This window comes from Hyperolius riggenbachi, chromosome 1 (assembly GCF_040937935.1).
Source record: "Hyperolius riggenbachi isolate aHypRig1 chromosome 1, aHypRig1.pri, whole genome shotgun sequence".
In the NCBI taxonomy this organism is placed as follows: Eukaryota; Metazoa; Chordata; class Amphibia; order Anura; family Hyperoliidae; genus Hyperolius; species Hyperolius riggenbachi.
Window position 1 is genome coordinate 586,886,480 of NC_090646.1, and position 16,115 is coordinate 586,902,594.

The 16,115-nt window shown below is 44.1% G+C and overlaps 1 protein-coding gene across 5 annotated transcripts in view; it reads right to left on the minus strand.

Annotated features, from left to right (window-relative positions):
• Positions 1 to 316: 316 nt before the first annotated feature.
• The window catches only part of ANKRD31 (ankyrin repeat domain 31), a 249,855-nt gene continuing 234,056 nt past the window's right edge, over positions 317 to 16,115 (minus strand). For all 5 annotated transcript variants that reach the window (XM_068248640.1, XM_068248656.1, XM_068248648.1 and 2 more), the window contains 2 exons: positions 13,670 to 13,766; positions 317 to 2,447 (listed from right to left, as the gene is read on the minus strand). In XM_068248640.1, the coding sequence (XP_068104741.1) occupies positions 2,305 to 2,447; positions 13,670 to 13,766 (240 nt within the window). In that variant the 3' untranslated portion in view covers positions 317 to 2,304. The remainder of the gene's footprint in view (positions 2,448 to 13,669; positions 13,767 to 16,115) is intronic.

The following is a 16,115-nucleotide window of genomic DNA, read 5'->3' on the forward strand; positions in this document are numbered from 1 at the left end:
AACGCGCTGATATGAACCTTCCCATAAGAATTCATTGCACAAGCGATTTTAGGGCGTTTTTTTTAAATCGCAGAAGTTTAAAAAAAAAAAAACGCAAAAGGCCCTAGGTGGGAACAAGCCCTAAATGCAGCATTTAGCCGCCTGTGTGACAGAGCCCTAAATCAGTTAGTCATAAAATCATACAAAAAATACAGCCACTGCTTGGACTTATTGGACTACTGAAAATGTAAATGAAATTCTGCACTGGCCTCGTCTCTTACCAGAGAATTCCAAGGAACATTGTTTTCTGCCGGTTTCATTTATTAGCTCTCACGGTGCTTAATATGCCATTTACTGACTTTTATGATGATGAAAAGTCCACATTACACAGCCAGATTTATTTGTACTATATACCGTAATTAGGAATCTGGGAACACATTTTGACTATCGCGTACCAAGATGATATACTGTATGCATTTGTTTGTACAATCAGTGAGATTTCACAGAAACTAAGAAACTGCAAACCATCAACAATGCTGTAAAAAAGATGTAAAGCGAGACTCCACTTTTATTGACAAGAGGTAATAAAAAATCCTCACCAAGGTAGCTCCACAAATTACCCGGAAACATTTAGTTCTGAATAGTGAAAGCTTTTTTGAGTTTTTAAAGCACTCTTACTTAAAAAAAAAAATGCTAAATGAGGGCCAGTGCACACCAAAAAGCGCTAGCGTAAAAGCAAACACTTAGGGCCCATTCACAGTTGAGCTTTTTGGCAATTTGGCAAAATGCTCAAACGCTAGCCCTTTTTAAAAGCGCTAGTGTAATGAAACCCTATGGGCCTGTTCTTACTTGGGCGATTTGCGCTAATCGCCAAAAATCACCCAAAAACGCTAAACGTAAACGCGTAGCCTGCACCATTTTCAGGAGATTTCCCAGCGATCGCGTTTCAGTGCTATAGAAGCGCTAAACGCGATCGCGGAAAAATCACCAAGTGTGAATGGCAATTTTTTCACGTTAATTGCGCAAAATCGCCACAGCAAAATGCTAGCAAAAGCGTTAGCGTTTTGCGATCAGCAAGTGTGAATGGGCCCTTAGCGCTTTTTGAATTGTTTTTTTAAGGGATTCTAGGCATGTGCCTAGTGATTTTCTAAGCATGCCTAGCGATTTTTGGAGCGTTTTTATGTAGCCTTTTATTATATTTTGTTACAGTAGAGCTGTAACTAAACAGCTTCTGTAACAAAAATGCTTGGAAAATCTCTCTGATCTAGTGCTTTTTTTAGAGAGCGATTTTCCACTCTCCTATACTTTACATTGAGGCTGAATCGCCTCAGAAATCAGCTGAAATGCTGCAGGACCCGAGTTTGCGTTTGGGGGAAAAAAAGAATCGCTCTGGTGTGCACCATCCCATTGCAATACATTAGCCAATCGCTTTTCAAAGCGCAAGTGTTTTTCAAAATGCTCAGAACTGCTCTTGGTGTGCACCAGCCCTGAAATGTGATATATAATAAAAAGTATTAGCTATAGGCTCACTATACACCAGCCTGTTCTGGATATGAGTCTGTCTTTTAGGGGCATAACAAAATCATTTGCATATTCAGAAGTGATGCATCATGGGAAACCGTACTTGCTCACTTAAAGCAGAATTGTATTGCAAATACCTTCTGTTTGAAAAAGACAAAATTATACTTAACAAACTCATAGTTGGCTGCAAATAAAAATGAAAATGTAATTTTTAAATTCATGGAATCGCAACAAGGCTGCAATAGAACGAGTAAGCAGGGCCGGGCCGAGGCAGGAGAGGCTCCAGCCTCAGGGCGCAGTGTAGGAGGGGGCGCACAATTCACTCAGCTGTTATTCCCCATTGTGTTTGAAGCAGAAAGAAATAAGAAAAGGGGATACATGGCAATGACTGCAAGCCAAATAACTAGAGATTAGGGGGTTGGTGGGGTTGGAGGCACTAAGGCACCTCTTAGCCCAATAGCAATCAGTGTGTGATGGCTGGGGTGGGAGGAATGGAGGGGCGCACTTTGGTGTATCAGCCTTGGGTGCTGTAGGACTTTGTCCCGGCTCTGCGAGTAAGCAGTATGTGATTTTTAATGAAAGCGGGATATATCACACTGTTAGCAGGATAAAGCTGCACAAGTTAACAGAGAGCTGAGATATGCTGCAGAGCGATGCTGTCGCTGCTGCTGTACAAGTCCAGCCAATGAGGTTTATCCATATACTATTGTAAAATATAACAAAACAAACCACTACAAAAGAAAGATTAAACTGAGCGGTAACTGTGATAGGGAATAACAATTGCTTTGCCAAGAACTGCTTCCTTCAAAGGTCCAGCCTGTCGCTGTTCATGAATTCCTCCCAGATCTGGTCCATTATGTGGCTTGGAAAGAAATCCCTTTTATCATGAAGTAAAATGTCCTTCAGCCGCAGTGCTGTGTGTATTGGGCTGTGGCGGCTTGGCAACGCTGCAAGTAAAGATATTTTTATACAGTTTAAGTACCATTACTTAATGATGATATTGTTCTCAAGTCAAGCCTTGCGTTGCATGAAAGTTTTCAGCATCATAAAACAGACCATGCTATTGTCCATTGTGAAGACCGCATTAAGATACGCATTACAGGCAGTGAATTATGTCATGGCTGGATGTAAGGGGTGTGTGAACATTAACCTAACAATAGAACTGAGAAGTACAAACTGGCAGGAATCATTGACAGGAGGTGCTACCTTTACACAATTATCTATGAATGCAACTACATCTGTAATACCCCAGGCCCAAATCCCAGATATAATATAAAAATCCTGTCAAATCCTGCTCAGATCTTTCAATGGATTATGCAGTGCACACTTTTCTCAATGGGGTTGATGCACTAAAGTGCGGTAATATTGCTATCCGCAGACAACGCATGACAATATTACTGTTATTACCGGCAACATGTACCGAGAGTTACACTATTAGCCAACCTGTGGTCCTTGTTACTAACCCATGTTACTGTCAGTAACTCGTGTTACCTTAGCAACATTTGTGCCACTCGAGTACTGAGGGTTGGGGTAATAGTGTAACTCGCGGTACATGCTGCCGGTAGTAACCGTAATTAAGTAGTGCACTGTCTACGCACAGCAATATTACCGCACTTTAGTAAACCAACCCCAATGACCGTTGTTCAATTCACTTTTTTCTAAGTTTTCTCCTAGGAGGTCATTTTTTGTCTTCTGTTTAAAATAACTTTTCAGTACTCTGCAATTGAAATAGTATTGGTGAAAGTACTGTACTGCCAAATTATTATCAGTATTTTCTTGCTCGCTGGTGGCTTAAAACGCATTTTATTGGTAAGGGGTGAAAATGCCACCTAGGAGAAAAGGTGAATTGAATAAGGGCCAGTTATGTGCCCATCCCTTATAGAATGTTTGGGAAGGGGTTGGCTCAAGCTCCAACTTACGGGGAAAGTCAATATAGCCAAAGCACACAGAGGAAGGCAGTAGTGTGCACTTTTTAGCACGGCCGTTTTCACGTGAATTTTCGCATTGCGCGCAATTCACAAGAATTTCTGCACGAAAACTATATCGATTTTGCGCGAGAATTCGCATTCGCGCGCAACGCGAAAATTCACGCGAAAACGGCCGTGCTAACAGTTAGCCCCGCTTTGTGAATCAGGCCCTTTATGTTTTACCGTTTCTTTTTAAACGTGATGAGAAGTGTCACACAGGACAGGAGCATAATTACTAATAATTACCTCCCCTTACAAAAATGTGGTGGGTTCCCCAACATTCTCACTCCTTCCTCTGTAGAAACCCCATACAACCAGGTGCCACTTCTGCTAGGAATCTTGTAATAAGTGTGACCACCATAATCCCTCCACTCATACTGTGTGGCCAGAGCCGGATTAAGGCTAAATGGGGCCCTAAGCAAAGTAACTGATTTTCCCCCCTATCCCCATCATGTCATAATAGAATGAAAAGGTGCAGCTGCTGTGTGCACAGCAACATGCCGCACACACCGGGGCAGCCGCACTACTGGTTGCTATGGGCAACAGCCCACTTTCCTCTGCGGGTGCACAATGCACGGAATAGCAGCGGCAACTTGGAGCCCATCTGTCTCCTCTAGAGTGCCGCCACTCTGTTACTACTACTATTACTACTTCCTGTCTGATCTGAGAATCAGGAAGTTCAGAGCTAGCGGCGGCCCTGTAGAGGGGACAGATGGGTTTCGGATGACGGGACCTCTATTGCTTGGATCATGGATACTGTATGCTAGTGGGCATTTGTCATCTACTGCTATCATTCTTGCCCGCTGCAGCTGTGGTTCTCTGTGGGAAGGGAGGGAGGAGCGGGCAGTGGCAGAGCGCACAGTAGCAGGAGGGGGACCCAGGAGGAGAGATCAGCTCTGAAGATAATCATCAGTGGGCGGTGTCTTTTGACAGGATTGCAAGGACTGGATTATGTGCTGATGGGGCCCCTTTGACGCTGAATGGGGGCCCCAAGCGACTGCTTCTGTTGCCTGGTTGGTAATCCGGTCCTGTGTGTGGCCACGGTAAATCCTTTTCTGGATGGGCGACCTCACTATTGGAAGTGGAAGGAGGCAGGGTAAGAAGATGAAGGCCCTATACATCAGGGACCTCCTGACACTGAAGGTGTATGTTTCCCTTTCCCCAAGCCTCCATGGCAGCACTACGGGTATTGGCCCCGCCCCCTATACCCCATTGGACCATATAACTATAAGAGTTTGATCAGCCCCCCGACAAGTGTCTTTTTTCCTGTCCCTCACCTCTTGGACTGGCAGGTTGATTACCTGTGTAACTATTTTTCTTTTTTACTCCCTTACCGGCCGCATCATGTGGCTAGCGCACAGGCTGCCTCCCCTGTTGCAAGGCTGCTTATACGCTCTAATAGAGTAGAATTGCAGCGACCCCGTTCTGCTGTGTCTTGGGGGTCCCTATTTATCCTCTTCTAAACAGACCATTAAGCACTAATAGTGTAATAATGGAGAAGCTGGATATGCCTATTGCTTACCGGGCTAATAGCTCGGAATTGGGCAGGTATCCTTCCCTCCTGCAGCTGCGGAGCGTATGGGTGCTCTAGCAGCTTCTTCTTCTTCTCTGGTGGCTAGTGAGGAATGGCGCCGGTATACTCTTTGGCGTGCGTTCCACACTGATCTTTAAACGCCAAGAGCACTTCCGTCTCGGCTGAAACCGGAAGTTCGGCTTTCGGCGGCGCTGATTGGTGGAAGCTCTGGAGGCGGAAATGTGACGCGTAAGGCGTACTAGCTTACGTGTCATGGAACGCATGACTCCAGGAAATGCGACGGAAGGGGGAGTGGCCGTACAGGGAGGCGCAAGGTGATGATGCCCTGGCCTCTATTTAATGCAGCAGCGCAGGTTAGATGGCGCTGATCGGACTGTCATACTGTCGTTCTGCGGAGCAGAAGGAAAGTGTGTTCCAGCTTAGTCAGGTAGTGTGACGAGGCTGTTAATGTCTGTGTATCTTACAGTAGTAGTGTTGTTCTCTCCTGTTCTATACTATGCTATTTCTTTCTATCTTCCAGCTTGCTGCTGCTTTTCGGTAGCCTCATTATGGATACCTATTTGCCCTACACAGACCAGCACTATTATTACAGGTAAGGGAGGTTTAAGGTAAGTTCTTACATAAATGGAATTCAGGAGTGCTGACTGTCGTTTTTTTTTCACTCGTAGCGATACAAGGTCTCGCAACAAGAGAAGATCATCTCGGTCTCCAAAGAGACACACATCAGGACACTCGGAGGATAGATCAAGAAGAAGAAAATCAAAACACAGCAAATCTCGCAGAAGATCCAAGTCGAGATCAAAGTCTCCGGAGCATAGGCAGCAGGGAAAGCTCTGTTGGGCATGTGCGCAGCCTGTAGTCCCGGGAAAGTTGGTCTGTGCTACTTGCTTCCAAGAATTGGGGAAAGAATCGACTTCGGAACCAATGGATGTCTCTGACTTAATACAAAAGGCAGTTCAAGAGTCAATGCAGTTATATGTCGTCACTTCCACCTCAGTCATCTTCAGTTCAAAGTAACCAGGATTTGCCTTCTACATCAGCAGCCGCCACATTGCAAGATGATTATCAAGTGGGGTTTGATTTCGCGTTAGTGGAGCCCTTTGTCGCAGCTGTCAGAGAGGCGATTGAATGGGAGGACTCAGATAGGGAATCTGAAGAAGCTAAAAAGAAGACAAAAAAGCAGTATTATAAGCACTTGACAAAGGCCAGGCTTAAGTTTCCGGTGATGGTTGAAATTCAATTGGTTATTGAAAGTGAATAGAAAAAAACTGAGAAGAGACCCCCTCTGGCTAATAAGTTTGCCAAGTTGTATCCCATTCCGGAAAAAAATGCTAAACCACTGGAAAACTCTCCGGCTGTGGATGCGTCAGTGATTCGCCTTGCGAAACATGTGACGCTTCCATTAGAAGATACCATTTAATTTAAGGATACGCTTGAGAGAAAATTGGATTTTGATCTGAAAAAGATACATACAATGTCGGGAGTAGCCTGTAAACCGGCAATAGCCCTCACATCTGTGGCGAAAGCGATTAAAGTGTGGACAGAGAACCTGGAGCGAGGTATCAGAGAAGATGCAAATAAGGAGGACTTGATAGCATGTTTGGAAGATTTAAAGATTTCAGGGGATTTTGTTGGTGAGGCTGCCATCGATGTCCTACGAGCATCAGCCAGATCAATGCTTTTCTCTGTTACTGAGAAGAGGGCCTTATGGCTAAAATCATGGGCAGCTGATCCGTCCTCAAGACTAACGTGGTGTAAAATTCCATTTGATGGAAATTCCTTATTTGGAGAAAAGATGGATTCGGCAATTAGTAGAGTAACAGTGGGCAAGTCAGGGCTGATACCGCAAGATAAACGTCCATCAAGACAATTCTCAGCCAATCAAGCTCAATCGCAGTCTGCAAGATATAGAAATGCTAGATTCTACAGACCCGGGAAGAATGTTAAGAGACCTTGGCAACAAAATCAAGGATCAACAAATAGAACGTCTAAACAGAGGGTTAATACTTTGGGTCAACCCAACAAAAAGTCTTTTTGACAATCACAATGCCCAGCAGTGCCCGGTGGGGACAAGACTAAGGAAATACTCTCACGTTTGGAAACAGAACATCAAGTCACCTTGGGTCGCAAGAACGGTGACAACCGGTCACTTCTGGACATTTGCAAAACATCCTCCTCACAACCACTTCACAAGAACGAGGATCCCATCATGCCCAGACAAAAGACATATACTGGAAACCTATGTACAGGAACTCCTGGCAAAACAAGCAATAATTCCGGTTCCCACTCAAGAACGAAGAAGAGGGTTCTATTCGAATCTCTTCTTCGTGCAGAAAAAATTGGGGGACTTGAGACCAGTCTTGGATCTAAAGTACCTGAATTCCTTCATTCATCTCGACAGGTTCAAGATGGAATCGCTCGGAACAATTATCTCAGTAGTAAAGTAAGAGGATTACTTACTTTCCATAGATCTGGAGGACGCCTACTTGCACGTCCCTATTCAAGCATCCTTCCAAAAATATCTGCGTTTCTGCATTTAAAATCAACACTTCCAATTCGTCTGCCTGCCATTCGGCATATGTACAGCACCGAGATCGTTTTCAAAAATATTACTAGCAGTAATAGCGATCCTAAGACTTCAAGGATTGCGAGTCCACCACTATTTGGACGATATCCTGTTGTTGGGAGACACAGAGGAGCAGATAACACTTCACAGAGACATTCTGTTAAACACGCTAACCGAATTCGGTTGGCTAATAAACTACCGAAAAAGTCAGTTGAACCCAACCAAAGATATAATATATCTGGGAGCAAGGTTTCTGACAAGTCAAAATGCAGTGTGCTTACCGGACGAGAAAGTGCCGGTAATAAAGGAAAGAGTTCTGCAAGTAGTCCTCGCGACACAGATTCAAGCGAAAGGTTGTCTTCAAGTCCTGGGGACAATGTCCGCAGTTATACCGATGATTCCATGGTCTCAATGGAATATATGAGATACCTTCAACAGGGATTCCTAAGACAGTAGGATGGTCAAGATCTTCAGCAGACTATTTTAGTGAACAACAGCATGAAAAGAGATTTGAGGTGGTGGCTCACGGACTACAATCTCCAGCAACGGGTTCAATTGAATCCGGAAAATCCAGTAATCATCTCCACAGATGCAAGTACTACAGGTTGGGGAGCGACCTGTGGGACTCTGACGGCTCAAGGTCAGTGGCCAGTTTTTTTGAAAAATTGGCCGGCGAACAGGCTAGAATTAAGGGCAGCCTTCTGCGCTCTGAAACACTTCTGTCAGCAAATAGACGGCAAAGCTGTTCTACTACGCATGGACAATGTTACAGCAGTGGCATATGTGAAGAATCAAGGGGGGGACTCGCAGCCAGACTCTTTTAGAAGAGACAGCGCAGATATCCAACTTTGCGATGAAGCATCTGATTTCTCTTTCAGCAGTCCACATTCCGGGTATTCCGAACATAGTTCCGGACTTCCTAAGCCGCGTTCAAATATCGAACAACGAATGGACGTTGGAGGAGAATGCTTTCAAAATGATTTGCAGCCATTGGGAGACACCAGAGGTGGACTTAATGGCAACTGCCAACAACAGGAAGTGTCGCAGATATTTCAGCCGTTACAAGGAGCAACAAGCGGAACAAGTCGATGCATTGACGGCTCCTTGGTTGTTTCAAGTCGCATATGTATTCCCTCCGGTGCCGCTAATCCTTCGGCTTTTGCTCAGACTCAGAAGAGAACCAGTGACCCTGCTTGCTGTGATACCATTTTGGCCAAAGAGGCCTTGGTTCCCTATTCTGCAACAGATGACGATGGAGCCACCTCTGAACATCCCTTGCACCAAAGATCTGTCTTTCAGGGACCGGTAGTGCATCCCAATCCGGCGAAGCAACATTTGATGGCCTGGAAGTTGAGAGGCGGAAATTAAGGGATGAGGGGTGTTCGGAGGCAGTGATAGAGACACTGCTAAGAGCTAGAAAGAACTCATCAAATAGCACTTATCAAAGAATATGGAAGTTATTTATTTAACAGGTGGCACAAGCAGGCTTCAATCCTATACATCCACCAGTACACCAGATATTATCCTTCTTACAATCGGGGTTGGATAAGGGCCTCAGTTTTCATTCTCTGAAGGTACAGGTTTCGGCAATCTCAGCCTTGTCAAGTTACAGGTGGGCGTTGCACCCTCTGATAAAACAGTTCATTTCTGGGGTAATGAAAATTCATCCACCAATCAAACCCATGTTTGCGAAATGGGAGCTACCTATAGTTCTGGAATATCTGACTAGACCTCCTTTTGAGCCGATTGAAGAATGTTCTTTACTTAACTCTGAAAACGCTATTCTTAGTGGCGATCCCATCAGCACGCAGAGTGTCTGAGCTTCAAGCAATGAGTCATGCAGAACCTTATTTGGTTTTCCTTCCAGACAGGGTTCAGATACGGCCAGTGCAAGGATTTCTGCCGAAAGTCTTGACTTCCTATCACTTAAATCAGGAGTGGTCACTACCTAACTTTTCACAGGAAGAATCGGAGAGTCTCCGATCACTGGATGTAGCCAGAGTTCTTAAGGCCTATGTGCAGGCTACTACAGATATACGGAAAACGGATAGACTGTTTGTAAATTTCTCAGGTTATAGGAAAGGGGAAGCAGTTTCTACAAGGACAGTTTCAACATGGCTTGTAAGGGTCATTCAGGACGCATATAGAGCGATGGGACTCACACCGCCAAAGTAAATTAACGCTCATGCTACCCGGAGTATAGCTGCTTCATGGGCGGCACATGCAAGAGTGGCGCCAGACAAAATATGCCAAGCGGCTATCTGGACTAACATTAACACGTTTATTTCACATTATAGAGTAGACACTAATAGTAATACTACTTTGGAGTTTGGGAAAGCAGTTTTGACTTCTGATTCTGCTTCTGTTTTGTGTTAAAATTAAACTATCACTTGATTATTGCACCTGCATCAGTCTCCCGCCCGTCTATTCTGTTACTAGTTAATTCCCGTAGTGCTGCCATGGAGGCTTGGGGAACGCGGAAAATTGTATACTTACCTGACGGTAATTTTCCTTTCCCCGAGCATACATGGCAGCACAGGGTACCCACCCATTCGGTGAGGTGCTAGTTACAAGACACTTGTCGGGGGGCTGATCAAACTCTTATAGTTATACGGTCCAATGGGGTATAGGGGGCGGGGCCAATACCCGTAGTGCTGCCATGTATGCTTGGGAAAAGGAAAATTACCGTCAGGTAAGTATACAATTTTCCGCTATAGTGATGCCCCTAGTGTTACATTGGTGACTGTATCAGTCATCTGCATACTGAAAACAGTCTTCTCATGTAGTGTGCCAGTAATCACTAGCTGTCCCTTTGTCAGTTGGAAGGGGTGAGCATAGCTTGTCAACAAATGGTTTGTCTAATTGTTTCCTGACATCAGTGTATGCTAAGAAAAGTAGTGTACCAGTGACAGGAGGACAGCCTTGGGGGCACAGGTGTTCTTCCTTGTCTGTTTTTTCATTACTTATAAAAACTGTGTGTTTTTGTTAATGTTTGTGTTAATTTTAGAGAATTTAGTAGAGTAGGTTCTACAATAAATGAATCAGAAACACTACTACCTTGATGGCAGGGTAAGGCCTTAGGGCTCTTTCACATCAGAGCTGGTGTTGGAGAACGCTCAACGCATAAGTTTTGTTGTATGCGTTTTTAATGTGTTTAATGTGTTTTCAATGAGTTACAGCACATAGGAAAACGTAGGTATTTTTTTTTTCTCTTTTAGTTTTCAACTTTCTACTACGTTCCTCTGTTGCATTCTGGGATTTTATGCCTGCGTTGAAAACGTATTTAAAACGCGTAATGCTTGCGCTTCACATTGACTAACATTGTAACACATAACGCTAGCGTCGGCCGAAAAACAGCTCCCGGGTGTGTCGTACCGCACCACCCAAAAACGCTGCGTTATATGTAAAAGCTAAAATGAAAGTCTATGGACTTTCATTTTACCTTGGGTAACGCAAACTTTACCCGTTGCGTCAAAAACGCAAAAAATCTGCGCAAATGTGAAAGAGCCCTTAGACACTTGAGCAGTTACTAGGCCTGGTATTACAGAAATCCTGTTGTCCCCATTCTGTTTGCCTGATGAAGCGGGCGTTGTCACAGACTGTTGCATGGTCGCAGACGCGTCCTAGAACCACCCGTGAAGCACATGCGATCGCAATCGATTCTCTGCATCGTTTACGATGCAGATCAATAGAATCTGGATTGGTTGTGTAGAGGCTACCTGTAGCAAACTGGAGTTTCTCTTTCTCCCAGCTGTCACGGAACAGCCGAGAGGAAGGTAGGCAAACCTGGAAGATTTGCCGTCGATTTTTCCGATTTGCCAGTCATTGCAGTGATCAGAACAGAGGACTGGCAGTAATTTAGGTGCAGGATGTCTTTTGATTTGCTAATTAGCTTGGACAATGCTTGTGTCCAGGAATAATGTTTACTTTTAATTACCTCAGCTAGATGTCAGAGTCACCAAATTGTGACTCTATTCAGAGAACGGCTGCCCTCACAGTTGGAGCCAGACTGGCCGGAGCCATCCAGCCAGCCTAGGAAAACATAGAGTTTTGATCTTTTGCATATTTACGGAATATCGTAAATAGGATATGAGAACGGTATCATTGGATTGGCAGAACCGTGCTGCATCTTTTGATACCAGCCGAGAGGGGCCAGGGGCCCCTACAACCAAGTTATCAAACTTCTCAAGAACTGGATCCGATGCCCTAGCCATGTCTGATGTCATATTAATCTGTATTTTCTGATAATCAGGAATCTGCTATCCACCTAAATATGACATGTACCGTTTATGAGTTTAAGTTTAGCATTAGCATGAGTTTAAGCATTTAAGTTTAAGCCTAAATCTCTCCCCAAGGACTTGAACTGTGGTTGGTTGGTAACTCAGAGGGGGCCGGCATTGCCACACACCCAAACCAGCTTCATCAAAAGCACATTGCCAGTAGGCGGACCTCAGTCCTCCAAATTCCATCTGTATGAGAGCCTGTCTGCTGCTAGCCAGAGGACACGTGGTTAGTGGCCATCTTGTTTGGACTTTGCTCTGATCTGAAACAAAAGAACTTTGCTGAAATTGAAACCAAGAACTTTATGATTTTCCCACAAAAGGACATCTCTCCATGAACTTTTAAGTATCCGTTTTTCTCCATTTTTATTTTCTATACTTCGTTACCCTTTGTCTCTATAATTGTTGATTTTAACGATTTTCTGTATATATTAATTATTTATATTGCATTAATAAACCGACGCTATCATCAGTTGTTGCTTCAGCTACCCTATTATTCAGCCATACAGAAACTGAACCCAGACTTCTGAGGAGACGCTACTGTTGTTGCTAGCTAGACAGAATAGAGTGTGTTTAACCGTTTTATTTGCAGGTCGAGAAATAGCCAGTCAGTGAGTTCCTCTGTCTCAGAAAACAGAGGTGGTAGCAGTTATACCCTGAAATAGTGTGTAATCTGTAAATACCGTAACCCGCAGGCTCCCTTCTAGTCGGGCTGCTGCCCAAATTCCGGCGGTTTCTGTGCAAAGTTCGCGACCACAGCTTGCATGGTCTGTGTGCTGAAACCGGTTGGAAGGCAATTTGCGGTCTGGCCACTAGGGGTTCTGTGACAGGTGTGACCTGCAAAACACGTTGCACTGTATTTTTGGGGTACTATATAATAAATGTATTGATTTATATGAAGACAGGATCTCGTCTTTGCTTTTGGGAGGCAAGTCTACCACTTCCTCCAAGCGATTTTTAAGTTTTTATCGACTTTTATCCTACTGGCGCCTCTGTTCTACATACAAATATACCATGTCCACTCCTGGTGGAGGGGAGTGCTACCCCCTATCTTGTTTCTTTACTACAGAGAGCGACTTCTTAATCCTGAGTGAGGACAGGTCTAATCTCCTCACCTGTGTATATAGTGGTTGCCTGAATGGTAACCCATGTTTGTGAGTATAATTCTTCTCACTAATACTACTTACCAATTGTCTATAACATACTACACTATATTGGGCTCTCGGTTTCTCCTATTTTATCAGAACAAGAATGTTAAAACAGCATTGAGCGTTGATCATAAATGGTGTCAGACACCAAATATGCCCAGTTTAAGTCTTTGTGAACTGCGCAAGTGCAGAATGCTCTGCGCCATGGGAGCATGACAGAGAGACGCAGGGGTGCGCACATGCCTGCACAGTAGCATGCAACCACAGCTGTGGCCAGGGATCTTTCAGAGGGGACAATGGCACCTTGGAGGGCAATGTAACTACAGCAAGGGACCTGATAGACTGCTATGGCCTGGAAGATGCCCCAGGTATGTAAATCTAATCAACCTAATAGCAATGAGCCACTCATGCATAGAGGAAAAGCTGTGCACAAGCTGCTCCCTGCTACTGCGCAGACATGGGCCGTACTTTGTGTCTGTACAGTGCAGCTGCGCTCGTAGATGGAGGGAGAAGTTCCAGCGCAGGATCGGAGGGGCGTCAGAACATCGGGAAAGCCTCTGGAGTATCCAGAGGCTTCCCTCTACTGAAGTATCTAACTAACTAGTTTCAGGTACCCTTTAAAATATAAATCCATTTGAAAACATTAAAATATTTTTCTTCACTTAATAACTTACGGCTGGTTTGGTTCTCTGGGACTGGATGATTTGTTTCCTTCGGTGCAAATTCTTCTAGGATCATAAAACTTAATAGCCTTTTCCCACAGTATGTTATCTAAAAAAGCAAACACCAATAAAAAATGACAAATATTAGCAATAGCTTCCCCCACTGGTTTGTACCGGTTTGTTATTGTGACTCATAGGCTATGTTCAACTGGGCATTTTATTGTTATATTCCAGATGATGTTTTCTAATCCCAGTGCATTCCTTATTGCATATATGGTGATGTAGGTCCCTAGTATGTATGCTTGGAGAAATAATTCAGTCATGATCTTCATACTCAATGAGGCAAGCATATTCTCTTAAATTTTGTGTTGTAAAAACAATTAAATTAGGAGACTAAAGGCACAAACTGTTGTTGAAGTGCTTGGTTTATAAATGCAAAAATGGCATATAGTCGGTGATGAGTGAGGCTGAAGACTCCCACCTCTGTTTTTTAGAGATAGTAACATAGTTTGGTTTAAAAAAGACATCCATCCATCAAATTCAACCAGAAAGGGAAAGAAAACAAAACAAAAACAAAAAAACACCTTCTTGAGCCCGCACATATACCATTTCATCCTGGGGAAGGTAAAAACCTTACAAGTCCTGGACCAATTAGCTTTAAAATGGGAAAAATCTTCCTGACTCAAGATGGCAGTCAGATAAATCCCTGGATCAACTCACCCGGAAATTACCTAATAATTATAGCCATGGATGCCCTTCAATGCAAGAAAAGAATCCAAACTCTCTGTAAGAACCCCCGTCCCCCCAGGGGATAATTACCTCGGGAGGGAGAAGCCTCTGGATCCTAATGAGGCTTCCCTGTCCTCCTAAGCCGCGGCAATTCTATGCTGGAAACCAGAGCCGGGACAAGGTCCTCCAGCGCCCAAGGCTGAGACACCAAAGTGCGCCCCCCCCATCCCTCCCACTCCAGCCGTCACACATTGATTTCTTTTAGACTAAGAGGTGCCCCAGGGCCCCCAACACCTTAATCTCTAGTTATCTGGCTTGCAGTCTCTGCCATGTATCCCTTTTTCTTATTTCTCTGCTTCCAACACAATAGTGGAATGAAAGCTGAGTGAATTGTGCGCCCCCTCCTACACTACGCCCTGAGGCTGGAGCCTCTCTCGCCTCTACCTTGGCCCGGCTCTGCTGGAAACCCCTGAACACCGACACGGTAAATATTTTCTTACCGCGATCCAGCGCAGGTGCAGTAGCGGCTTTCCGATCGTGCTCAGGCAGAAATAGCCGAGCCCGATTGGGTCCGCTCTACTGCACAGGCCACTCAGTGCATTTGTATTGCCCTCTGATGTATTAATACATGTTAATCAGGTCACCGCTCAGTTGTGTTTTTTTTCAGCTAAATAATCCAGTTTGTCCAACCTTTCTTGGAAATTGAGATCTTCCATCCCTTTGATTGGTTTAGTTGCCTGCTTTTGTACCCATTACAGAAGGTCAATGCCCTTTCTATAGTGTGGTGCCCGAAACTGTATCCCATACTTCAGATGTGGACTCACAAGTGATTTATACAGAGGGAGTAATATACTAGCATCTCGAGATTGTATTTCCCATTTTATGCATCTCAGAATTTCATTTGCTTTAGCAACCACTACTTGGCATTGTCTACGATTACTTAACTTATCAACCAGTATTCCAAGTCCTTCAAGTCTGATGTTCCCAGCTGTATGCCATTTATTTTATATGGTGCTCTACCATTAGTACATTCAAGGTACATGATTTACATTTATCAAAATTAAATTTTATCTGCCTGCCCATATGACCATATTGTCAAGATCCTGTTATATGTTTCTATCCTTCTTAGGGCTCAATTCATAAAACATTTGCGGTAAAAAAAATTCTTGGAGGGAAAACACTGCATCGTTATTTTAGACTTTTGTGTGCTAATTCATAAAAATGTTTACACTTGCGATAATAGGTCAGGGAATTCCCGCACTAAACTGGTGGTGCTGCTGAGTTGTTACATTTGCTGGTTGAGTTGATACCTTTTCTCCTGCAGAGACAGAGTTAGTATAAAGGAGGCAGCCCCAGCATCCCTTTACATGGGCATTTTCCTGCCTCTCCTTCTGAATCTGCACTGAATCTGTCTTCCTAAACAATCTATTTAATTGCTGCAGCTTAGAAGAACTTCAATAAATGTTACATATGCAGGCTTTCTGATGTGAAATTTATCTGAAAACAGGTACCCAAGGGGTTAAAAAAACACAGCCTTGGTATTCTGGGATGCCTGGTCTGCTCTGCTCTCACTGCAGCTGCCTGGGAGGTCTTTCTCATTCACTTAGCTGTTATCCTGACTGTTACTGCTGGCTTATCGCCTTATCTAAACAGCCGGTGTTCTCCAACAGAATTCCATCTGCTCTAATCTTTATGAATTAACCTTCAGTGACATGTGTTGTGATAATCT